Source organism: Haemaphysalis longicornis, unplaced genomic scaffold (genome assembly GCF_048455015.1).
Source record: "Haemaphysalis longicornis isolate Haplotype H1 unplaced genomic scaffold, Haemaphysalis longicornis Haplotype H1 scaffold_4, whole genome shotgun sequence".
NCBI classification, from domain to species: Eukaryota; Metazoa; Arthropoda; class Arachnida; order Ixodida; family Ixodidae; genus Haemaphysalis; species Haemaphysalis longicornis.
Window position 1 is genome coordinate 130,851,715 of NW_027526361.1, and position 26,077 is coordinate 130,877,791.

At 45.7% G+C, this 26,077-nt stretch overlaps 1 protein-coding gene across 1 annotated transcript; it reads left to right on the forward strand.

Moving 5' to 3' along the window:
- Window positions 1–1,704: 1,704 nt before the first annotated feature.
- Window positions 1,705–25,815, forward strand: Cog8 (conserved oligomeric Golgi complex subunit 8). Its single transcript, XM_077707708.1, has 13 exons — window positions 1,705–1,832; window positions 2,672–2,746; window positions 6,043–6,167; window positions 6,938–7,041; window positions 8,444–8,618; window positions 12,354–12,515; window positions 12,755–12,806; window positions 15,753–15,922; window positions 19,541–19,740; window positions 20,429–20,516; window positions 22,184–22,365; window positions 23,399–23,567; window positions 24,887–25,815. The coding sequence occupies exons 1-13, from the start codon at window positions 1,733–1,735 to the stop codon at window positions 25,304–25,306; spliced, it is 2,022 nt and encodes a 673-aa protein (XP_077563834.1). The 5' UTR covers window positions 1,705–1,732; the 3' UTR covers window positions 25,307–25,815.
- Window positions 25,816–26,077: the final 262 nt, after the last annotated feature.

Consider the following 26,077-nt stretch of genomic DNA (forward strand, 5'->3'; position numbering starts at 1 on the left):
CCACTTTCTGAACTTTTGGGCGCAACTGCAGTCACGAGATTTGAATCATACGTCGACTTTTAAAAAAAGGGACGCTGAAAGAGGTTGCGACTCGATCAATATTGTCGAGCTTAATTTTCGTTCTGACCTCTAATAAAATCTAATAAGATCAAATGGCATTTCTAAACTTTTGTTTGAAAGGTAAAACAACTGTATTTTTTTTTCATACTAAGCACTGTACGATCTGAAATAACCCTCCCTCTCCCGTTACATAAAGAAGGTTCTGTTTTCCTTCCCTTTTGTTCTCTTGCAGGTAAATCGAATTTGAGCAAACTTTTAATTGCGTCCACACGTATTTCAAGTAATTTCGGCTCTATATTCGCTAGAACTGGCTTCGCCGCGCAAACTGTATTTTACAATTAGTGAAAAGCCCCCCCTTTTTTTCTGGTACAGCAGGAAAATAATGGTTAACTGTACTGCAAAGTTTTTCTCGTTTCTGCGTTTTTTGGGAAAATAAGAGTCCCGAGGAGACTGCATGAGCTTTGCGGGTCGTTTGACTTCATCAGAAAAGAACGCATTCATGAGTGCCTTTGTTGTATTTTCTGCCTATTTCCTTTCCATAGTTGAAAGTGGTTATCGCCGACCAAAGGCTCAGTTAAAAAGGTTAAAAAGACGTTTCGGCTTCCATACGGAAGCCTTATTCACTGCGCGGAAAGGCGCGAAGCTCGAAGCTTTTCGAAGCTCGAAACTATGCATCTTTCACCCGACCAGACGAGTTTTCGTCAAACCTTAGATTTTATTTCCTTTCCACCCTGATCTCCCGTGCATCATTATAATGATGCATGGGAGAATATCCCTTCCTTTCCATTCTACTTCCCCACTCGGGTCCGTAGCTCCAGGCAATGTCAGAAAGTCTTCCCTTATCTTTTTTTGTGTGTTATGGAAAGGTATGTACATTATTATTACATTCCTCCTGCAATGGAATTTTATATGTAATGGCAGCTACTTTGAAGCTTAATTTTTTCGTGTCAGAAATAAGAAAACCTCGACAACTAGTCTTTTATATCCTTTATATATTTTTATTCTTCAGATTTGTTTTTTGTACTTATTTATATCATTTATTTACATTTATGCCTGTTTTTTATATTTTTATCTATATATTATTATTTCATTTTTGTTGCCGAAATTTTGACCCCCGCCCCCCATCTTGGGTGCGTTAGTGCTTCGTGGTGATTTTTGCAAGCTAGGCGTCAAGTTACGCTGCTTTTTGTAAACCCTTGCGTGCATTTGATGCCGATCCCTTACGTAGAACAACGTAGCGACTTCACGGAAAAGTCGCGAACAAACCCAGTAACGAACTACGTATGCCGCAGAAGCGAAACCGAAAGTGTTGATAATGGGGCAAAACCCCACCCTTCCTTGCCCCTTGCGAAAAACATAAGGTTTTTAGAAGGGAAAAGGTTTGGGCGTGTTGGTTCATTGTCACACGGAAAACAAGCGCTAAACAAAAACACGGGACGAGGAGTAGACGGGACAAGCGCTTGTCCCGTCTACTCCTCGTCCCGTGTTTTTGTTTAGCGCTTGTTTTCCGTGTGATAAGGTTTTTAGTTTTTAATATTGTTATTAAAAATTTAGTTTGATTTTGTACTCATTGTTAGCAAACAAGATACAGAGAATTCTAGAGATTTCTTTTTCTAACCCAAAAGGTCGGTTTGTTCAATCCATTCCAATCCGAAGGCAGTGCCATGCAAAAATGGCAGCTGCTGCGGCATCCGTAGAACCCGCAGTAGATTTTAGTGACTGCGATTATTCCAACAAGGACCTTTTCTCTGTGATAGCACCTCCGGGCGAAGGTATGTGTGGGTGGTTTCACGATTATGTGAATCAGTATGATGGTAGCGACGTATCATTGTTGAATAAGCTCGGGAGCGTAACTGTCACTTGTGGTTTGGTACGTGGCTCTGGGTTTCGCTCCATTCTTGCGTAGCCCAAATAAAAGTAAAGAGAAGTATTTAAATAATAAATAATACTTGCTAAATGTGTGTATCACCGGGCATTTCTCATACCTGATCTGTTGGCAAGGTTTTCGGCCTGCAGTTAAGCTAGATCCAAGAACATGCACCAACGAAAAGAATACATGCATATCCTCGTCCGCGTTTCGTTTTTACGCTCTGTGCCTCTTTAGTTCGCGAACTCTTCAGTAAAGCAAGTCTTGTGTTTGTCATGCGCCCTGTTTGAGCTCTCAGTGTCGTGTACGTAGTTGATTGATTGGTAGTGGGGTTTAACGCGCCGACGCAACGCAGGCGATGAGGCGCGCCGTAGTGGAGGGCTCCGGATTAATTTTTACCACCTGGGGATCTATAACGTGCGCCGAAATCTCGTACACACGGCCGTTTTTGCTTTTCGCCTCCATCAGAAAAGCGGCCGCCGCGGCCGGGAATCGAACCCGCGACCTCGTCCTCATGTACGTAGTTGCCCAACTGTCAACGTCGGGGTAAAAGTGCCTTGTTCGGAAAATAATTTCTAAAACTGTGTCTAGCGTTGCGCATTCCGCCATGTCTTGCACCACCAGTACGCCTCCTTCGTGCTGTCGAGTATGTCTTACGGCACGGGTGTCGTTTATGGTGAACCGAAACTAATGGAGTACCTCGTTGGTCATTCCTCCCCGTCTGTTGTTTTCCGTTGTATCCAGCGGAAGCATGGAGGGAAAATGCGGACATCACTGCCTACGTGCAAGAACTGAGCTCCTACGACGTCCAGAGACTGAGTAAGAAAACTTGATTACATATAAACGCTCAGTCGTATAGTTGTATCTTATGGCCTTCTTTATTCTGGGCTGTGTGCGTAAGATAACGAAAAAAAAAAAAAGTAATCAAGGAAGTTTGTTGAAATGTAAGTGCTCAAGTACGTGTTACCGGCCATTTAAAATTGCCTAGTTGTATCTAGAACTGCACAACCTCTTACGTAGCCTCCAATTTTGGTTGGAATAGCTGTTACTGGTATTGAGAAGAACGTTAGAGCCGATCAGCTGTACACTGTCTTGGATTGGGTGTGGCATCCATCTGCTGACAGTCAAATATGGCATTTTATCGAACTGATTAGTTGCCCGATTCCCTGCAGCATTATTGATACTGTTGTAAAATCCTGAGCCGTGAAACTCTGCCTTTCTGTCATAAATAATTGGTAAAAAGAAGTAGGGTGGGTGATTTTTGGGCCAGTCCCGTCTACCTAGGAAATATACAAAAGCATGCACAAAATTGATCTTGGAACGAGTCTATTTCCTCATCGTCCCTAGTGTTACATACCATCACAAGACAACGGTTAACTGTACACCCACTGAGCAAAACATCAGTGCCTCCATCAAAAATTATTTTAGTTGCCTTGTCAGTGAAGAAGCTGTTGTCATGCTTTGAGGCCTTGACATTTCCATTGTCAGTTGATGCCATGCGGTTGTTTACTATAGTCAATCATCTTTGCGCCTGATAGCTCAAATGCAGCCTGTTAATTGCAAACCCTAATTTTAAAGACACATTTATCTTCAGGGAATGGACAGTGGTGTTGATTCCACATCACTTAAAACAATGCTGCGTGGTGCCCTTGAAGACCGTGTAATGTGCATTTCTCCGTAAGGGTGTCTACTCATGAAGAGCACAGTGCCATGACATCTGCTGGAATGAGGTTCCAGAGGGATGATGACGGGTTGTCCACACCTCCACAACAAAAAATAGAGCTGGAAATGCGAATATTAATAAGGCAATTACTAAAACTTTTATTTTGACCAGAGATATCACTTTGGCATATTTTCCTAAACCTTACAAATACATGGACGTACAAACAGAAAATGAGATTCGTAGTGCACGTATTTATAGATTTACAAACTTGGGAATAAAACTCGGACCGCCATTTTTTTCACCCTCAATTTCGTAATTTCGTCTTCGCCAGAGCTTCTTCTTTGTAGCGTCCAGCTCCAGTAAAATGAAACAGCAGTGATATCTATCGCAGTAGGCATCATTAAAGAACAATTTTGCGGAAAACCAGCACTTTTGGTTTCGTTCTCTATCTGCTAGAGGAACTTTTAGGTGATGGCGTCAATTGACACCACCAGGGCCGAAAGGGTTAGGAGGAGTGCATGTGTATGTGGGTTTGCATGCATATGAGTAGTTCTGTTACCTATGAGTACTGCTGTGACCTATTGCCATGCTGTGTCTGTTTAAAGAGGAATCAACCCTTGATTTATTCGTGTATGAAACTTGTGAACTTTTTGCTTTAGTGCTGGGCCGTTTCAAAGTCGGTGGCTGACAGTCTGAGCTATAGCTGCATGAGTGCAGAGGTGATGCTATCTATCTGAAGTGTGATCAACTTGTCAAGTTTTACACGAGAAAAAGTTGAGTAAGTGGTGAACTGCTGGCTTGTGCAGCGGCTTAAAATCCTTGAATTTTTGCGCAACTCATGAAGGCGGAAAATTTGGCAAGTTTTAGGGGAGCGGGGAACTTCGTAAAAGAAGTCCCGTTTATTACACCCTCTCTCCAGCAGTGAATTCGATCTTTGCGGCTTGTTGTGCAGGTTACTTCAAAGCGAGTTTTCACATAGCAAATAAATTGAAGTCCAACTATCTACATTACCTTTCTTTATCAGGAAGGGTGCTCTGGGTAACCTCGGGCTCTTCGCAGAGTACAGGCTCGCTGATGATACCTTCATCAAGCTCTCTTATTTTCTGTCTTCTTCTTTTTTATATATTCAATCTTTTATCTTTTTCTATCTTCTATATCTATAACCTTCTATCTTTCTCAGTGCATGGTGATGTTGTCAGCACTTTCTAGTAGGGCGCCATGTTGGGCTAGTTGATGACAAGCTACACAAGTGTGAACAGCGCACATTTCTGGCAAAGGACAAAGAGACACATGCAACGCAGCACTTGTGTTTTTTGCACCCCTTCATACTATGCCAAAGATGTGCACTGTCCACGCTTCTGCGTCATCACCCTGCAATTCTAATTTTCCCCTTCCTATGTTTGACTGCATTTCATTCCCAGAAATCCTGCTCACATGGCCTAACGGTTTTTTCAAGTTCAAAATTATGATGTCTGGAACTCTCAAAATGCAGTAGCCATAAAAAGAAATGCGCTTAACTTTGCTTAACTTTCACTTTGTTAGGTGTTGAAAATTAAAGAGACCTTATACTAACACTTCTAGTGCACCTGCCAAGGTAGTACTGTAGACTCTCGATGAATGGAACTTCAAGGGACCGAAAAAATTAATTCCGTTTAACAGGAGTTTCATTTACTGAGATAGATGTGTGGAAGTGCAAATTTATGTGCGTACACACTCTTAATGCCATTTTATGGAACCCTAAGCACCAGACGGTGAATGTAGGTGATATTTTTTCAGAAAGCAAAGAAAACTACAAGAGGTTTAGGCACAGCATTCACAAAGTTGATTTGGCAACAATAAGTCGCTGTGCACTGCAAAATGCATCAATTACTTTTGTTTGAGTCCTTGCAACTGCATTTTCACAGAGGCTAAAGGCCACAACTTCGCGAGTGCTTACGAGCCACCGGATTTAGAAGACAGAAACGCAGTAATGAAACACGAATAGCACCACGATGGCATGAGCGAGGCGGCAGGAGCTGAGCCCTGTAACCCGCGGGGTCTTGAATTGAAACCGAATGACTGGAACAAGAACTGCGATGTTGCACTCGTCACGTTAACACGGCTAACCGCTAACGGGGCAAGGCGTACGAGGCGAACGAGGCTTAAAAAAAACACGGAGGAAGAAAAAAAAAAAAACGAAACAGCCGCAACTGTAAGAAGCTGATTATCATGCCAATGGGATTCTGCCAATGTGATTCAAGTTCAATTTCTGGTTCCGTTTACACGGTTACGCGGAAATTTTAGTTCTGATTACCGAGAGTTTTTTTTACGTTGTCTGAATGCAAAACCAACCAACTTACAGGCTACTGTTCCGTTTAAGCGGCAGTCTCGTTAAGTGATCTCCGTTTATCGAGATTCTACTGTAGTTGGTTCACTGGTGGAGTGACATGCGACCATCTCTTGCCGCGGGCAGCCCAGGAGCCCGAGAGGCTCGCAGAGGAGAAAGCGCTTGTGTTGGAGCAGACGCAGAAGCTGGCCTTTGAGAACTACAAGACCTTCATCAAGACGGCGCAATGCTCCAAGGACATCTTCAAGGAGGTGGGTGCTTAATTGGAGTGCGGGGTGAGGGATATTGCAGCACTGAACGCATTTTGTTTGAAACTGATGAAGACATGCACTTTGTGATGATTGAAACATAAACCTTTTGTAGCAACCCTACAGGCTTACTCCTTTTATTGTACTTTTTTGCCCTCTTCTTTTAATTCCTCCTTTCTTTTCTCTCCTCTGCATTACTTCCTTGAGAGCCGCAACAACTTGTTTTGCAGACCTTTCCGCTTTCCTATAATCTCTCTCTCTCTCTCTCTCTCTCTCTCTCTCTCTCTCTCTCTCTCTCTCTCTCTCTCTCTCTCTCTCTCTCTCTCTCTCTCTCTCTCTCTGTGCGTGCGTGCGTGTGTGTGTGTGTGTAGATGCTTGGTATAGTATTTTCTTGGTGTTGAGTCAACGTGTTCCTGATTGATGGTCTTTCTGGCCGCGTACTTGTATTGTGCGGTGAATTAGGCAAAAAAAAAGGCCTGTGTAGTATGCAAAGACGAGGTTTATTTGTCATATTTGAATACTCCAACAGGCAGTAGGCTACTGTGGACACTGAAAATTAAATTGAAGAGCAAACACTCAGTTTTTAACCCCTCAACAGCTCCTTCACAACGGTTGCCTTTTAGGACAAATGCCTCTCAGTGGAAATGAGCGAGGCTATCTTTGATTCTTCATAAGCCAAGGAATTAGTGTGGCGTTGTTGCTCAGTTATTTTTTGTTTTTTGATGCAGCGCATGCATTGGGTATTGATTTGCGTCTCTCCCGCGCTGTTCCAGTTTGGTGTGGTCGAAGGGAAGCTGGATGCGCTTCAGGTGAAGCTGCCAGAGTTCGCCAAGAAATGCCAGCAATTTGGCCAGCAGTCGCAGCAGATCACCACAAGGTGAGGAAGCTGTTGTTATTCACACGTGGCTAAAGAAACCTGCTTAGCTGAAACGGCTCTAGACTGGTTTGGCACAACGAGGGTGTAATTCTCCTCACAAATAGTTTGTCTGCTTGCCGAGCAAAGCATGAACCCACGTTGCGTGCAGTCGGAGGTGGACCAGCAAGTAGGACCCAGTTCTGTTTGGCCGATCTTATCGTTTTGCGTGGCTTGTTTGACATTTCTAAGCGAGTATTTGCATGCGCAGTGCAACCTCGTTTTAACAGATCTGATTACAACAGATATTAGGATATAAAAACATACTTATTTATGGTGTTTAGTCCATATTCCTATCTGTGCCATTGATTACTTTTCTTTTACTGTGGATTCTAGTATTACAACATACATTTGGATATACTAGCAGGCTGGTTTCAAAAGTTTTGAAGTCCGTTGTTGCACCTTTACAGTGGACTTTTCATGCACTTGCAGTGTCTGGGCTTTGATTTGCAGTGGTGATCAGGTGAAAACAATGTGAACAATGAACAATAATTGTTAATTAGTAGAAGTGAAACAGTTTGCTTGCCAAAAACTAGCATGGTGAAGTGCATACAGTCATAAACTTGTAGTATGTGTGTGTGATTTTTAACGGGTGAGAAGTCCAAACTCTTATTTAACAGACTTAATCCTTGATTCCATCAAAGTCCGTAGCAATAGTATCTAGATAGTTCATACTTTTACAGCAGATTGAAGTCACGGTCACTATCATGGTCTGTTGTAATGAGGTTATGCTGTATTCGCTGATATATGGCCTGTCAATGTTACACACACAATTTGTTTAATTGTCAAAAGCAAGAAAAAAAACAATGTCTGACTGTTCGGTCTTGGACCCACGCCATGCTATCCTTATAGCGAGCATGCTCGCTGTTCCAAGTTGAGATGCCATCGTTAGGCACCAAACAGGATGAGATATCCGCCGCTGCCCCTGCCACAAGCGAGAGGGGAGCTTCTGATAATCTAGCACCTGTCTGCAAGTAATCAGCTCTGTACACGCACCTTCCCATAGAGCAGTGTGGTCTTCTGGCTGCATTTGCACCCCTCCCCCCCCTCCCTCCCAGTGATGTGCCTGCAACAAAAAGAAAGAAGCTTTCGATGTGCTGGTACGTTTGTCATCCGAATAAACACCCGTTAGTTACACAGTACACTTTTTTTACGAAGATTGAAAGTTGCATTGCGCGGTAAGTGCAGGGATATTTTTTCTTTGATTTTTAAATTTTTTTTCTCCAGGTGCTACATGGTGGTGCAGGTTATATGTGCAGAAATTCGGTATTGGTCGTGTCGTGTTTTTTGGGGCACCCCTGTGATGTGATTTCATCAATCTCCTCGTGCGTGCGTTGCTGTTCCCCTCTCCCGGTGCCAAACGCAGGTGGCGGCAGATGTCGCAGATGCTGTCCAAGCACCCGCAGCTGCTGGAGGTGCTGGAGCTGTCGCAGTTGATGGAGACGTGCGTGCGCAATGGCTGCTACGACGAGGCCCTCGAGCTGGCCGCCTATGTGCGCCGCCTTGAGCGCAAGCACGGCCGCGACATTCCCCTCGTCGCGGTAGGGCTTCCTCACTCCCGATGCCTCCTCCTTTGCTGCCTTGCGTTAGCTGAACAGTAGATGTCTCGGATATAGTATTTGTGGATTGGTACAAGTTAATGGGTGACCCCACTCCACTGGTGGTTGATTGGGGGGTTTCATGCACCTTTATCTGAAAAAAGGCCACCGTGAGCGGGATCGAACCCATGTGCTTGGGCTCAGCGGCACAACGCCTTAGCCACTGATCCACCAGGGTGGGTCACTCTGTGGATGGGAGGGAAGTGTGTGGCAAGGAATGCCAACAGAGACAGAACATGTTGCAAGAGCAAGTCGTTGAAGTTCCCGGAAGTAGCCGATACAATCGCATTCTGCTTGAAGACCCAAAATTATTGCCACTGCTAATGGCGCTACTAATCGTAATGGGGTGTGTTGCATCAGAAGTATGGGCGAATTGCTGGCACAGCTAGCCTTTCGCAGCAACAGTAGCAGGAGGAACCACGAGGGTCTTGTGTATCCCAGAATTGTTCCTGTGGATTTTCATTTGTGGATTGGTGAGAGTCAGTTGTGTTGTACTGAAATCCAGATGCAGCTCTGGGATGACAAAACAAAAAGTGAGAAGGTTTTTTTTTTTTTTTTTTTAGCGCAAACATTTTAGCGGCTGCCACTGCGGTTTTGCGGTAATGTTGTAACCTGGTGAACAATGGGACGAAAAAACACTGAAAGAAAACGGTGGAGGAGAGTGTCACGAATTTGTGAGGGGGATGGCTGTTTGCTGCGGTGGCGCAAGGTGCTCCTCCAATAGTGTGTGGGGGAGGGCAGTTGCTGAGCCAGCACCGTCACGTGTGCGAAAACTGCCCTCGGCATGTAGTGGCACCCAAGAAAGGAAACGCAAAACCAGGCATCCATGAAAGCTAGTGGCTTTTTCTTTAAAGGGGCCAGGCAGACAAAACACACAAGTTTGGTTCATTCACAAGGTTGCCTCAATAGAATCATACTGACAAACTTTTTAATGCACACTTCGCTCAAATAAGCTATATAATTCGGAAAAAAATGAATGGCCAAGCAACCCGCTAGCTCATTTCCTGCGACAGAACCCATGATGTCATATGCCCAGCGATGCGATTGGCTGAGACTGCCAAAAGCAAACGCAATTTAAGCAGGGCTTATTTGCTTGCCGAACGAGCTATTTGTGCTTAAATGTAATACATATTCATTTTACAGCAGTAAGAATGGTGCTGTAAACAATGAAAGTTTTGAAAATACACGTAAACATAGAAGTACCAATGCGCACTGCTGTTGGTACTGGGTGCACTATGCTTGTTTCAGCTCCACAGCAGTTGGGCGCTTTGGAGTTGTCGTACATGACACTGGCTGATTGGCGTAAGCGCTGTTGTCTTACGTGACCTTGTTTGTCGAGCACACCTCATGTTTTAAGAAACGTTTACTTTCTACCGTAACAATAACAAGCCAGGTGCAAATACGGTCAAACACAAAGCAATGGCGGACAACGGTGCGCGGCTGAGTATGGTAGCGCCATCTAGGTTGACTGATGGTAAGCAAGGCTGCAGAGCCTAATGACGCACTGGAAGTTCGTGTAAATACTTGCCCTCATGACTGACTTCATGGCAGATGTCACGAAAACACCTCATTTGGTGGGAGAATCAAAATTTTAACCGAAATTGATTAATTTCTGAGTGAATAGGGCATTGTTTGCTGCCAGACAAGCACTGGGGGCGTTATAAAACACGAAATTTTTCGAATAAAACAAATTTATATTTTGCCTGCATGATGGCCCCTTTAAAGTACTGTGTGCTGCACGTTCATCAGTCCTTTGGGTCCTTCGTCGTTGTCCTCGTGTGGTCATCTGAACCACGTGACATTTGCGCGGGAGGTGGAAACACGATTTACAAAATACCGACGTGCTGCGAGGTAACAACAGAATAGTGCACCCCACTGTGCGTTCGCTGATCAGTCAATCCTTTCCTGACCCACAGCCACAATGCGCCTTGACTGAGAAGACTGCATTTCGTGCTGCGCACAAATTTCGCATTTGGGGGTATTACAAACCAGGGACTACTGCTGTATCACTAATGAGGCAGTTGCTCCATCTACTTAGCAAACCAGTGGGGCAGTCGAAGCAATATTGAAGTGAATTAGCTCATCACTCGAAGTTAAGAGCGGGTCGTTATTTAAATACCTTTGGTGAAGTCATTAACGTGGCATAGGTTACTGAAATGGGGTTACTGGTATCCATGCACATGCACCCAACGCACGGTGGGAAGTTACAAACAGCAACAGCCGTGCAGCCGTTCGTTTTTATAAATCGGCCGACCAAGGGTTGAATAGCGAGCGCGTCGAAAGAAAAACGTTAGCCGGTGCGTTTTCTAAAACAGATTTTCCAGATAGATGCGCAGGATCGTCTGCTTTGTTATAAGCCTGGTTTTTGTTTCTGTAATCATTTATAGATGCAGTAGACTGCGTAAAATGGATTAATTTGCTCATTTGCTAAAACTTGTAATGATCATCAGTGACTGTACAGTCAGCACCTAATGCTTCTAAGGGGTTCATTTGACGCGATCAACTTGCATTGTTTTGTACAGTGTCCAGCACAAGGCCATGAACAAAAGAGGGCAGACAGCACATTTGTAGCTTGTTCGTAATTTCGGTTGTGATCATGACATAAGCACACAGCATTTATGCGCCCATTTTTGCCACTGCTTGTTTTATAGTTCTGTGCTCGTTTGCAACTGAGTGAGATTCGTGGTGCACTGCATGCAAGTGGTAGTTGTGGGAAGCGGTCGTGTCGAAGAGAAGAGGCCGCCTGAGTTGTGGAAGGAAGAATAACCATGCAAAGTTCATATTACCCAGAATAAATAGCAATGTTCGCACTTTAAAGCAAAACCAAAATAACACAGGCGAGAAACAACCAAAAAGAAGTCGGTAAGACGCCTTTTTTCTGCTTGGTTTGAATGTGGTTTTCATGATGCAACCTCCTCTACAGATTTTATTTTAATGGATGTGTAGAAATTGGCAACGATGTAAGAGTTGTCAACAAGTTGTCCCCTCTCCTATGCCTTATCACCTTGAGGGTAATGTAAATAAATAAAAAAAAGTGCGGCAGAGAATAATCGAGTATTGAAGAAGTCCTGTGAATTTAATGACTCAGTTTTATGTGGAAGTAAGTCCCAGCTTTGAGTTGTTCCATCACAGATTAACATAAACAGGCAGAGTGTTGTATGCATGACTTAGAACCATATCTAAATGCAAGACTTCCAATTTGGCCTGTCTAAAGGCGCCAGCATGGAGACTGATTACCCTTTTAACAGGATGGTCACCAAGGGACGGTAAACGAAACAGGGGAAGGACCAAAGATTCGACGGAGGGATGAGTTAAGAAAATTACACGGGAAAAAAATGGACTCGGCAAACTCGTGATAGGAGTGGCTGGACATCTTTGGGAGAGGCTTCTGTCCTGCAGTGAATACAGAAAAGATGATGGCAATGATGAGGATGATGATCAGTGACGCCTTGTTTTACAAAAAGCGCCATTTGTCATTAGTCTAGCCACCGGACATGATAAGGGACAGTGATTGTCCTGCAGTGTACAAAAGAAGGCTGGTGGTCATGATTTGATGATGATGACGATGAATGATGCCTAGCGCTACAAAAGGTGCCAGTCGTAGCTGGTCTAGCCGCGGGGCATGAATGATGATGAGGGACAATCAGCGTGGCCTGCCCGTCTGTCGTCGCTGTGCAGAGCCTGGGGGCGGAGGTGCGCGAGTGGCAGCAGCTGATGCTGAGCCAGCTGGTGGGGCAGCTGCGCTCCAACCTGCAGCTGCCGGCCTGCCTGCGGGTCATTGGATACCTGCGGCGCATGGACGTCTTCTCCGAGCCTCAGCTGCGCGTGCGCTTCCTGCAGGTACCCCATCACCTAGCCATTATCGCTCATGACAAGTTGCTCTTTAGGTAGAAACAAAGGCTCTCACTTCTGGGAGTTCTTTGCCCCTATGAAGTGCCTGGACTGAATGCTGCAGAGTCGTGTATTGTACACCTTTCAAATAGCCTTCAAAGCTTTGAGAGATGTTTCTTCAAAGAGTATACAATAGGAGGGCAAGGCCTCAGCTTGTTCTGTTCTCTTGCTTTTCCTCGTCCACTCAGGCGAGGGGCTCCTGGTTTGACAGTGTCCTCAACAACATCCCCAAGAAGGACGGTAAGTACTTTCATGCCGTGTCATTCTTACTCTAAGCACACGCCCTTGGGCATGACCCTCACTCCAGGTGGGCCTCACATTTGGTGTTGACACTGCATACACCCTCACCTTTTAAGTGCGAATGCACTTTATAAGCGACCCTGAATTCCGGCGACCGCCGTCCGTCCACATAGCAACAGCTGCGGGTGCGCGCGCTCCTCGTCTTCCTTGGCAACGGGGGGAGATGGGCGCGCGCTGCCTGGCCGCTGACATGGCACATACCCACGTGGGGGATTGGCCAGGAATCGGGCGTGAGAAGGGCTAGAGGACTGACACGAGATTTCAAAGCTGAGATCCGCTCTAGCAATCAAGTACAACGACAACACAAATAGGTGTCTGTGCATGGCACATACCCACGTGGGGGATTGGCCAGGAATCGGGCGTGAGAAGGGCTAATGCACCCGCTTAAAGGAGTACTGACACGAAATTTCAAAGCTGAGATCCGCTCTAGCAATCAAGTACAACGACAACACAAATAGGTGTCTGTGAATAAATGCATCTTTCTTTCTTTGTAGTTGTGTGTGTGTGTGTGATCTCTCTTTCGCGAACATTACCGAACCGCGCAAATTCAACTCGTGCATTCGCACTTTCACATTCTTCCCCTCGGGGAAATGCGGGGAAATTTTTAAGTGCAGAGCGCTTTAGAGGCTCGCCTTGTTGTCGTAGCTTGCTTGCTGGACCCAAGTAGAGCCACACGTAGTTCTGTCGTAGCGGCCGTCGTCACGGTGTAACCCTGAGGCTTCGAAAGCCAAGCGGTTTATATAGTCATAAGCGTTCAAAACTCGCGAACCGCTGGCGCTTGTCATACATCTCCACGTTGTTTAGAGCAAAGGAAACTGTAGGTACATTTGAGGCAAAATATACGTAATTAACCGGCAGCGCCCACGTTCATGTGGTTAGGATTGCTCATGGGGTTGGTTTTTACTAAGCGAAAAAAAGTGGCAGTGCAACGCCGGCACGTGCCGGGAGGAAAAGCAAGCACAAAAAGAACATAACTCCTGCTGGCGCAGTTGCAGGCAGGTGGCACGCGAGCACTGCAGAAGCGGGAAATTTAAAATGAGTTGGGGGGGTAGCAGTGAGCGGATAACGGCACTACAGCCCATTATGGCGAGTCACTGCTCTTCACTTCTGGTAGCTTTCATGTGGAGTGAAGCGGCTTTTTTTTTTTTCAAAGGAGCTGCCATAACATGTTTTGGACTAAGCTTTACAATCTTGGTCCAGCTGTTTAGAGCAGAAATTTTGAGTTTGTTTGAGCAAAGCTTGGTAACAGTGATGTCAAATAATGTCTCTTTCTGGGCTAGGAATGAAAAATGGGGTTTCTTCTATCTCGTTTCTGTAAATGCTGAAAACTATGAAATGAAGGTTGAATCCCTTCCTTGTCAGACATGATGGTAAGCTTCTCTTCGTGGAAAAACAAAATGATAATAAGATGAAAGGCACGTTGCACTATTTGTACAGCATTATATTAAAATTGCAGTGGCACTAGCTGGAAACTTTACTGAATACCTAATAGTGAGAAATGGTTTAGTAGCATCTTTATGTGTAGAATACTCTCCATGGGAGGTTTTGTTAGAGTAAAGGAATCTCCACTGTGTTTCTGTTTGGGTAGCCTTTCAGTGCGTTAATAGATTGAAAAAGGGTTTTGAACACTTAAGGGAAGGCGCACTGCACATGACTTCTTAATCCCCACATGATGTGTAGTGCGCAGCGTCTGGGACATGCGTGTGCCAACATTGAGCCTTGGGATAATACAGGAGCCACGTTCCCCCCCCCCCCCCCCCCCTTTCCAAATTCTCCACAGCTGAAGAACACAAGCCTGTTCCAACGCTGTATCACCACTGCCTGTTGATTCCCTAAGCAGCTAACCACTTCTGCCCTGCGTCATACGAATCTGTTCACTTGCGCCCCTCCGTCATGAATTCCCATCTTGGTACTCCGCAATGCATCTCGTAGCAGCTGTTTGGTTACTCAGGTAGTCTGCCCGCTGCTTGCGGTCACCCGCGTCATGTGTCTGGGCCCCAAAGAGCGTCTTCTAAGCGGGTTTGTTTCCTTATCTGTAGCAGTCATTCCCCATCCTCAAGTGTTGCATCCCTTTGAAGTGAAGTGTTGCACCCCTCTCAAATGGAGGCAAAAAGCGAAAACGGCCGTGTATCGACATGTTGGGCGCACATTAAAGATCCCCAGGTGGTCAGAATTTGGAGCACTGCACTACGGTGCGTGTCGTAGACCAGGCGTAGCTTTGATGCATGAAGCACCTCAATCAATCAGCACCCCTTGACAGCCTGCAACGATGGTGGGGGTCATGCATAGAGTTTCATAGTAATATATACTAGAGGGAAATCTGTTGCTGCAGTCGCAGGCCACCATGGGCGGTGCCATTGCCACTAGCGACGTTCCTCGCCTGCTTGGCTTAGATAGCTATATGGCTTCTTTTTTGTCTCGAAGTCAAATTCAACAAAAACGGGTAACATTTTTTTCTTGTTCATCGTGCATGAAGCTTCTACACAATCACTGACAAATTAATATTTCTGGAGGTTCAGTTTTATAATAACAAAGCAAATTTAATGAACCTTCTACAGTAATATTGTTAGCCAGAGCCAACTTTTCAGCCTGTTCATGAGCCATGTCAAGGACAAGTGGAACGTGCCTGCCCGGCACATGACGGCACGCTCGCTGAAGCGTGGCTCCCCTAGACAGTGGCGCCAGATTTCCCTCTAGTGTATACTAGTATGAAACTCTATGGTGTCATGATCTCCAGCTGATGATGATTGCTAGTGGTATCCCCTTTGTAGCGGGGTAATGACGAGTCATCTTACCAAAGATATACTGAACTTTCTTTTGAACTGTAGATATATTGAACGGTCATCTTACCAAAATGCACTGGCTTTCCTTCCCCTTTCCCTCTAGCATACACACACCTGACACGAGTGGTGGAGGCGTGCCGGGTCCACCTGTTCGACATAGTGACCCAGTACCGGGCCATCTTCTCCGACGACGACCCCCTGGCCGGACTGGGCGGCGGAAAGGACTCCGACCAGCCGGGGGCCACCATCTTCTACAGCTGGATCACCAGCCAGGCAAGGGAGCGGGCATTCTCTCCTAGGGAAGAGAGGCATTGTTTACACTGCCCTGGGAGGTGTTGATGTCTTACCTGAGGGCATTTTAAGTCGGTGGTGTTGACCGGCCCAAATAGCAGAATTTCAGCTTGAACCACTTTTGAATTGGATGGTGGATGAAAATTTGAATATCAGGTTGGGTATCAGCACCCACGCATTCAGCCCATTCCACATGGTGCGACTTTCCTCTGTGTGCAGCTGCAGCACCGCTCGTGCAATGAAACAATCTATTCTCATTGCTCTGGCAAATTGCCAAATGTTTGGAACAGTCGAACTTCTCTTGTGAATGCTGCTTGGCATTTGGCAATTTGCCGTAGCAATGAAAACAATAAAATAGATTTTTTTGCCATACGAGCGGCACTGCAGCTGCGGATTCGCAGGAAAAATTTCTGCGAGAGAGTCATTTGCAAGAGAGTCATTATCGGGGTTGCCAGTTCGGCTTATTAGGTATAAGCGGATTTGGGCTTCTTTTTTCACTGAGTTGCTCATAGATTTTTCCAGCTGCCCGTCACTTTTTTGGGGCTTATTGGCATTTTTGGTGAAAATATTGTTTCTTTTTAAAAATTTTTAGTGCTTGCCACATTTACGTGGGCATTTCTTGTCAAAAACTCTGAAAACATGCCTAGTAGAAGTGGTGAGGGCTCCATGGATATACCACGGATAGAAGCGGTGAGAGATCCGTCATTGTTGGTTGTGCCCACCAGCAAGTTGGCATGAAGCGCATGTTCTCACACATGAACGTTGTGAACTCACGCTGTAGAAATGGAATGAAGAATTCCACGTTGAGCAGTGTCCAACAAATACATACCGTATTTATTCGAATATAAGGCGAGGTTTCTTTCCAAGATCTGTAGTCTCAAAGTCATACCCCGCCTTATACTTGAAGCTCAGTAATATACATGGCGATTTTTTTTACTCTCCAAACTGCACCCTTGCGTTATAATCGTGACCGCCTTACAATCGAATAAATATGGTAATGGCCTAAAGTTTCAAGGTGTCTGCTGCCGAGACTTTCAAGCGGCCGCAAAACTCTTGCAGCTTTTTAACTCGAAAGCTCAGTGGAAGCTGAGGATTTTCCAGTTCAGTTGCACACAGGAAACGATAATTGTGTGTATGTAGTTGGTGTGAAACGAAACTTGTGTTGCAGAGCATTAACATAAACTGACAGATGTGCATTGAATAGGGCGGAGACTACACTGGACACTGTGGTAAAAGTTGCACCTGTGCTTTCGATCACAGTTCTGGATATTTTCGCTGTACAAACTTTTCAATGTTCCTTGTTCACTCCCTGGTCGCGTTCGAGTGAGTTTTTTTTTTTTTTCACTTCTTTCAAGAGCGTGAGCAGTCGTGATATACCCACTTGTTTTGGGCTTTTTCACAACAGTGGGGCAGTGTTGTTTTGTCTTCTTTGGGGACAAATATTTGCTTGTAAGCTCAGCGAAATCTGGCCGCATGGTCGTCCTGGCCTCTGTGCGGCACAATGGTCATGTGCTGATCAAAGGCCCCGAAACACTTTGAGCTTGCATGGAAGCTCAAAGTGGCAGCTGCTGCTTGAGTGGCAGCAGAGGCAAGTGGGAGCGCAGCACTGGTTTGCTTTCTTGCTGCTCAGCTGAAAACATGGTGGCACCTTTGCGGGCAGTTATGGCTACCAATATTTAATGCTTCAAATTATTGTGAATTTGGATACTGGGAAATTTCAAGTTGGGCTATTGGTGCAAAATTTGATTTGACTTTGAAACCTGAATGTTCAGACTGCTCTAGCTTTCACCCGTGCTGGTGTGGGAGAGGAGTGGGAGGGGTTACCCCACAAGTAAAGTAAATTTTGATGTTCCCAAGCAGCAATATCCTCACCCACACAAGAGTGATCGCTAGCTTGCATGCTAAAGTTGCACGTGTTCCATGCAAGTTGATATCTCCCGTACAGGTCAGGTGGTGCGGAAAAAAGCCAACTGAACCATCTGCGTTGTGCAGAAAAGAGAGCTTAACTGTACACGTTGTGCAGATAAGTCAACTTAACCGTACGCGGCATGCAGATAAGCCAGACAGCTGCACGTGCTTTGTGGCAAAGCCAGCTTTGGGCATTGCTGCCAGGTCCTGAGAAGTAAATGGCTGTCGAGCCTGTGTTAAACATCGAAAGCTTTGGAGGCGCTATAATAATTCCTTTGAGGGATGTGCTACCTCCCTTTGGGAATGGCTGTTTTAAGCCACTGTGGGCTGGCAATGCAGGAAGAGCTCACGCAAACTCAATCACTATCCTTTTCTTATTCACGTATACTCACTCAGACTCAAAACACTTGTGTGCATTCAAAACCTTTTGTACTCACTTATCACATACAGTATGGCCCACTTATAGCGAACCCGGTTTTAGCAAAATCTCGGCTATAAAGAACAAATCTTCCTTTCCCGGTAGCATTCGTATACATGTATTTTATGTACAGATGTAACGAAAAACGGATATAACAAAGTGATTTTCGTTTCTCGATGTGTTTGTTATAAGCGGGCTGGGCTTTACTCATTTTTAATGGCACTCACCTGTACTCAAACCTGTATGTACTACCAATACTTGTACTGAATCTTTACTCGAGAGTACTCATTTAAAGTGTACTTACTTGCACTCAACTAATCTATCTTTACTTGTACTCGTGCTCAAACAGTACTGTCTTGTACTGAAACCATCTGGGCTTGTACTTGCGCTCAATTCGTAGTCACTTGTGCTCGCCGTACTCACTTTGCTTTCATACTCAACCTGTATTCCGTATGCACTCACCATCAGTTTGTGCTCAAAAGGATCGATTTTTGGGCAAGTTGGTACTGCTTGGGTATCTTGAATGGCAGCGTAGTAGACACAGACACGAGGGAAAGACAACGACAAAACGACGCTGCACATGCAACTATTTCTATTGCAACCGCAACACAAGCATAAGTGCTATGGCCGAGCCCACATGTCCTCACATCATGACGCACATCTTGATTATCACAAACTGACCATTAACGGGTGGGAAACCAGTGAAAAAAAGATGCAACACAGAAGGAGAGATGGGACAAAACAACGCTGGACTAGCAACTGAAATTTAATAGGAGAAACCGATACACCCTGTGAACAACAAAGCCAACACATGCACCAACACGTACGTGTTGCAAAGGGACGATTCTTGGGAAAGCAAGGACTAAAAATGAGACAGAAATACTTGAAGCGTTCATCAGACAACAGCAGGAAGGCAACTGCATTAGCGCACCATCTGTTTACTTCAGCGATAAAGAAACCGGGTTTGTACAAAATTGAATGGTGATTGTGCGAAAACACAAGAAGTTAAGTGAACACTAGCATTTTCATTCGTTCACGCGTTCGTGTTGGCGCATGCGTTGGCTTGGTTGTTCACAGGGTGTATCGGTTTCTTGTATAAAATTTCGGTTGCTAGTCCAGCATTGTGTTTGTCTCGTCTCTCCTTCTGTGTTGCGTCCTTGTTTTGCTGATTTCCCATCCGTCAGTATGTACCCACTGGCCCAGCAAGCTGCACTTGGTCATTAACACACGGACCGATCCAAGAACGAAAATTCCCTTCTCGTCACCCTTTGCAGGTGAGCCGCTTCCTGGCCACGGTGGAGCAGGACCTCTCGCAGGAGCTGACGGGGCGGCTGGATGCGGTGCTGTCGCAGTGCATGTACTTTGGCCTCTCCCTGAGCCGCGTGGGCGCCGACTTCCGGCCCCTGCTGGCACGCAAGTTCCAGGAGGCCGCCTCCGCACGCTTCCGCACGGCCCTCGCTCAGGCCACCGACAGGTGGGCGGGTGGGCAGGCGTTGCCACCAATTGGGGGGGGGGGGGGGGGCGTGCATCATGGGGGCTCAATGCTGTTTTGAGCGTGCAGAACAGAGCAGTACGAGTACATTGAGGCAGTTCTGGATGAAGAAAAAAAGAAAAAGGACGTGTGTCACTCGCTTACTTATTCTTTACTTAACTACCAATCATTAATGTCAGTGGACTCTGTCACGCTACTGGTCATCTTTTTTACTTTTTCGTTAAGTAAGAAAAGAAAATTGCGGGTGCGTGTTTTTGTTTTACATTACTGAGGTAGGGGTTACAACGTTGATGTTATAACATCGACTCCACGCAGCGCTGACAGTTTGTGTTGAGCTGTACCACATCTGGCGGCAGCGACAAGCGGTCACATTGGAAAGTAAACATGCGGTAATTCTGGGCTGACGGTTTGCCAGCATGTTTATTGTCGTTCATGGGCTTGACGGCCCGCTTAATTTCCTGTAAGTCACCTTCCACCACTTGGCCATCTATATTTTTATCAACAAGCAAGAGTTGCTCCACATGCTCTAAGCATTACATCAGTGTGGCCAGAGCAAGTAGACCAAGGTTGTCTGACTACATTCCTTTACCTGAAGCTTAGGTGAATGATGCGTTAGTCGTTATAGATTGTCAAGTGCTTGTGTGCCGTCCTCTGTCTTCCCTCGTGCCAGGTTTGGGGAGATGATGCAGTCCTTCACGCTGACCACGCTTCCGTCCATGGCCCCTGCAGCCATGCTCATGTCCACACTGACGGCACAGGTCAGTGATTGCCAGGCATGCATTTACTGTATTTTCGCGCAAATAACCCACACCCAAAACGCAAAAATTTCAGTGGCAGTGTTGGGGTGCGGATAATACGTGGGGTTTTTCGTTTAGTGCAGCTTCACGGCAATGCGCGTTGTGCCAAGAAGCTACACTGCGCGTTCTGCTGGGAAGATGACCTTGTGTACAACAGTAAGAATTACGGCTCAAGTGATAGCTCTAGCGAGAGCAGTGACACTGAGGGAATTGTGAGTTTTGCCTTGCACTAAGTGTATTCCACTTGCTAAATATATGTTTTTTCTTTTGTCTATATAGTATGTGCTGTGTTGTTTGAGCAGTAGCTTTGGTGCAGCCTTTCCTGCAATACGCGATAATACGGGCAATACGCGGTAATACGAGCAATGGTGCAGCCTTTCCAGTAATATGGGCAATATGCGAGGATTTTTTTTTTCTTTTCCAGCGGGCTGAAAGTGAGGGTGCAGATTATGGGCGGGTTATATACGCAAGAATATGGTACTGTTGTCTCTTTGCTGCCCCTGAAGTACGCAGTGTTGTGGGTGGATGGGATAAAATAGGTGAACAATAGGATAAACATTAGCACATGGCCTTACACAACTAGAGGATTGTTATTACGAGTTCAGAAATACAACGTCCAGTGCAATGTATAAAGCATTGGTGAGGGTAAAAGGGACAGAACAAAGGACCACAAACGTAAAATTTTTCTCTCTTGCATCATTTTTGTTTGGAGCCACGTGTAAGGTGGGCAAAGTTTTGCGTGGAGTGTAAAATGCTTAACAGGTGTAAATTTTATTATGTAGTTCCCACTTGGTGGCACTTTTGCTATTGATCGGGGGCCGGCAGTGACGCAGTGTAAACTTCACAACTTCACTCCTTCCAAACAATTGAAAACTCAGCTGCAACAGCTCCGTGATCAGCTGCAGCTGATCATGGCAGGCATCACAAAAGGGTCATTTGCTGTTGTGATGCACATTGATTAAGCATTACCATATTTTCGCACATATAACCCACCCCTGCATATAATCTGCACCCCGACTTTCAGCCCACCAGAAAAGAAAAAAATATCCTTGCGTACTGCCCACACATTTGATACAAGAAAGGCTGCACCAAAGCTATGTAGACAGAAAAAACATATATTTAGCCAGTAGAACACACTGACTGCAAGGCAAAAGTCACAATTCACTAATAAAATTCTGCTGTTAGAGTGCGCTCGTCCTTGGTTTTTTCTATCTTGCCCTTGTATGCTTTGCGCAATCGCTGCCATGGAAGGATTATTCAGTGTTACTGTGTAGGAGCTTCTTGGCACGATGTGCATTGCCATGAAGCTGCGCTAAAGGAAAAACCTTGTGTATTATCTGCACCCCTACTTTGCCACTGAAATTTTCCCATTTTTGGCACGGGTTATACGTGCAAAAATATGGTACCTCTCTAGATGTGGCACTTGTTTTGTTGGAAACAAACAAGGGTAATCAGTATGGGGGCTTGCATTTTTTAACGAGCTGTCCCTGTTTTTCTTTCACTCCTGCCTCACTTACCGCAGATGAACACTTGTCCCCACCTCTCTGCCTCTCCTCCTCGTATGTCCCTGTTTTTCTATCACTGCTGCCTCACTTACCTCTCCGCCTCTCCTCCTCGTGTTGGCGCAGGAGAGCGTGCAGCCTCCCTTCTCCCTGCTGGAGTTTGAGCCGCTGTCGCAGTACTGCAACGCGGTGCTGGGGGCCTTCAACGAGCTCCGGCTCTGCGCCTGCCTTTCGCTGGCACGGGAGGCAACGCAGGCCCTGGACGCCTCCCTCCGAGCAGTGGTGGCCACCATTGTCGAGTACCACGTGTGAGTGCCGCGCTGCAGCTACTCCGTAACTCGTGCAACCTCTCAGTGTTGCACTCTGGTTGTTGAACGAAGCAGTGCACGAAGGGACACCTGGTCTGTCTGCGTCCTCTGTTGTGCTGTAAGACGCAGCCATGTAGTTGGATGACAAGCAGTCAAGAGACGACTGACAGTGCCTCACTTTGCCTGGCTGTAGTCTTATTGCGGCCATTGGTAGCATAAACGCACATTGCATATAAAAAGTCTTGCTAAAGGTTTACGTGGTAATTCTTGCAGCTGTAGAAAAGCCCTTCCCAGTCTGTCATGGACAGTGTTCTTTTGAGAGTCTGATCTCTCTCTCTCTTCTTCCTTATGCCTCCCTCCCAGATGTTATAAAAGTGTAGATGTGTGTGTGTGTGCATGTGTAATGTGTGTGAAAACTGGGCAGTACTAGATGTGAGCAGCGTAGCATTCCAGTAAACTTTTGTAATACTTTAATTTTAAGTGGCTAGCTGTGTGTGGTTGGCACCCTGTTGCCAATTACAAGGTGAATTCTTTGATTGAAAAAGATCGCCGTATTTTTGCGCATATAACCGGCCCCTGCATATAATCCGCACCCCCACTTTCAGCCTGCCGGGAAAGAGAAAAGAAAGCCTGGTGAATTGCCTGCACATTTGATACAGGAAAGGCTGCGCTAAAGTTACTGCCCAAGCAACACCTCACATACTGTGTAGACAGAAAAAGCGTATAGTATTTAGCAAGTATAAATACACTGACTGCGAGGCGAAAGTCACAATTCACTCAGTGTCACTGCTCTCACTATAGAGCTATCACTTGAGCCGTAGTCCTCACTGTTGTACATAAGGTCATCTTCACGGCACAATGCGCATTGCCTTGAAGCTTCAATAAAAGAAAAACCCTGTGTATTATCCGCACCCATGTTTTGCCACGGAAATTTTTGCATTTTTGGTGTGGGTTATACACGTGAAAATACAGTATCTCCCAATCCATGTTTTCTTTTCTTTTTTTAACGTGTGTGGGTCCTGGTGGAACGCAGGTCGGAGGAGCCCACACTGACCGAGAAGGAGGCGGAGACCCTGTCCCGCTTCTGTGCGTGCTTTGCCAACGAGCTGGTGCCTTTCCTCAACACTTGCCTCTCGCTCATCTTCCCGGCTGCCGAGATTGGCAAGCTCTTGGGCGTGCCCCCTTCTTACGTTGCCAAGCTGGTCAGTCACTCTGCATCTGCGTCGAGACGAAATGTGCGAGGTTCCTTGCTTTTTAGTGCAAATTGCACCTTGCAAAAAGCAAAAAAAGCTCTAGATCGGCCTGCACTACTTGTGACTCCACTGACTGAAGTACACTCATTTGTAAATGGTTAAAAACTGTCAGCGTGTATAGCAGAGCGACAAAGATTGAGCTTGTTAGAGGAGCCATGAAGACAAAGTACAAGTTTGTTTTATTCGAAAGGTTTGGTGTTTTATATTGCCCCCAGCACTTGTCCGCAGCAAACGATCATTTATTCACTAAGAAATTAATCAATTTATGTTAAAATTTTGATTCTCCTGCCAAATCCTGTGTTTCGTGAGGTCGTCTGCGATGACGTCAGAAAAGCAGGCCTTGAAGTGAACGTGAACGCGGCACTAGGTATCCAGCGAACTACAGAGCCTTGTTTCGCATGAGTCCTCCCAGATGGTGCTACCATACCGTGGCTAACATTTGCCCGCCTTTGCTTTGTTTTTGATTGTATTTGCGCGTGGCTTGTTTTTATTACGGTAGGAAGTACTCGTGTTGTGAAACATGGGGTATACTCGACAAACAGGGTCATGTATAATGTCACTTATGCTTATCTTCCTGTGCCGTGTCAGACAACCTGAAAGCGCCATACTGCTGTGAAGCTATGACAAGCCAAGTGTGCGCATGTACCAACAACAGCACGCTCTGGTACTTCAATGTTTACGTGTACTTTCGTAGCTTCCATGCTTTCCCCACCATTCTTACTTCTATAAAATGAATATATGCTTTACATTTAAGCGAAAATATCTTGTGAAGGAAGGTTATAAGCCCTGCATAACTTGCATTTGCTTTTGCCGGCCTCCGCTAATCTGTCTGGTATGACATCATAGGTTCTGTTGTGGGAAATGGGCTAGTGAGTCGCATGGCCATTGCCATTTTTCCTAATTATATAGCTTATTTGAGCGAAGTTTACGTTAAAAGTGGTGTCAGTATGATTTTAACGAGGCAATCTTTCGAATGCACCAAAGTTGTGTTTTGTCTTCGTGGCTCCTTCAAGCATGCGTTGGTGCAACGCATGTACGAACCGTAGCTTTGAAGCCAGAGTCTTTCTCTTGAAGTGCCTGTGTGTTCCCGCTCTTTTTAGCATTCAGACTTGAGTCCAGAATGCATCTCCTAGTATAGCAGCAGCTCAGATTGAGTCCAGAACGCATCTCCTAGTATAGCAGCAGCTCAGACTTGAGTCCAGAACGTATCTCCTAGTATAGCGGCAGCTGCAAACGGACGCGGCTAAAATTTCGCCCCCTTCCCACAGGAACACATGGGACACCTGCAGTGCGACGACATTGTGCAGCCCATGAGGCACCTGGTGTCGGACTTCGAGGAGGACTTCTCCGTGCCTGTGAGCACAGACCTCGATGACTTGGACGACAGCACAACGGGAGAGGCGACAGAGGCAGACGTTGCCGTCAATGCGGCAGAACCGTCACTGTCCGAGACAGCTTCCGCAGGCGAAGCAGCACCCGCAGCTGGGAAAGAGGAAGACCTGCCTGAGAGTGCTGCCAACAACATTGTGGAGGAAGCAGACGCTTTGCCTGTGGAACAGCCCGTCGTTGCGGAATCTCCCGCTGTTGATTCCTCTATGGTAGAGTCTCCCGCTGTCGACAAACCTCCCGTCGTTGCTGAACCGGCGGTTGCGGAATCATCTGTGGCTGATTCCTCAGCAGAAAGTTGAAATGCGAATGTACTTAGCGTCCTTGTTGTTTGTGTTGTACATTTTTTAAGGCTGATGTCTGAAAGATGCTTGGGTCAGATATGGTCTGTAAATAAAGTGTGTCCCCCTTTGATAAGTACCAAAACGATTCCTGTTTTGCAAAGTAAGCGGGTCAGCTTGAAATCTGGGTGTTTATTATTCCACGAGATGAGACGTTGAATATAAAGATAGACAACGGGTGTTGTGCCTTGAAGGCGGGAAAATTAGCATTTCGGGCAGCAGCACGTACATAGCTGCAAAGCATGACATGTGATAAGCCTTTGAGTTTTTCTGGCTGGAGGTGACAGCTCTAGTTGACTTCAATTCTGAATCTAGTGTCTGCACAAGTCTCTTCGAGGTCGTCTGTACAATCATAAAAATTGTGCTTCGTAATTGGCTTGGTTCAGAATTTTGTTGTGGCTGTAATACTTCGAAAGCATCGCTGATGAAGAGGGGTATGTTTGTGTTGTGAAGGAATAAAATATGCGCTGCCAAAATAGAAAAGATAAATGATCTTTTGTGTCTTTTTTGTTGGTTTTTTTTGTTTTGTTTTTTGGAAAACTAAAAATACGTGTAACTTTCTCGTATTCAGGTCTGCTGGTCAAAGAGCTGCAACTGAACTTTTAACTTTTGGGACCACAAAACTGATATCTTCTTTGCCATTTTGCCTTTGTTTTAAAAGAGTAAATTATGAGAATAGTCCATAAATGTTGCTTACATATGTGCAACAAGGCATCCGCATTTGTGGTCGGC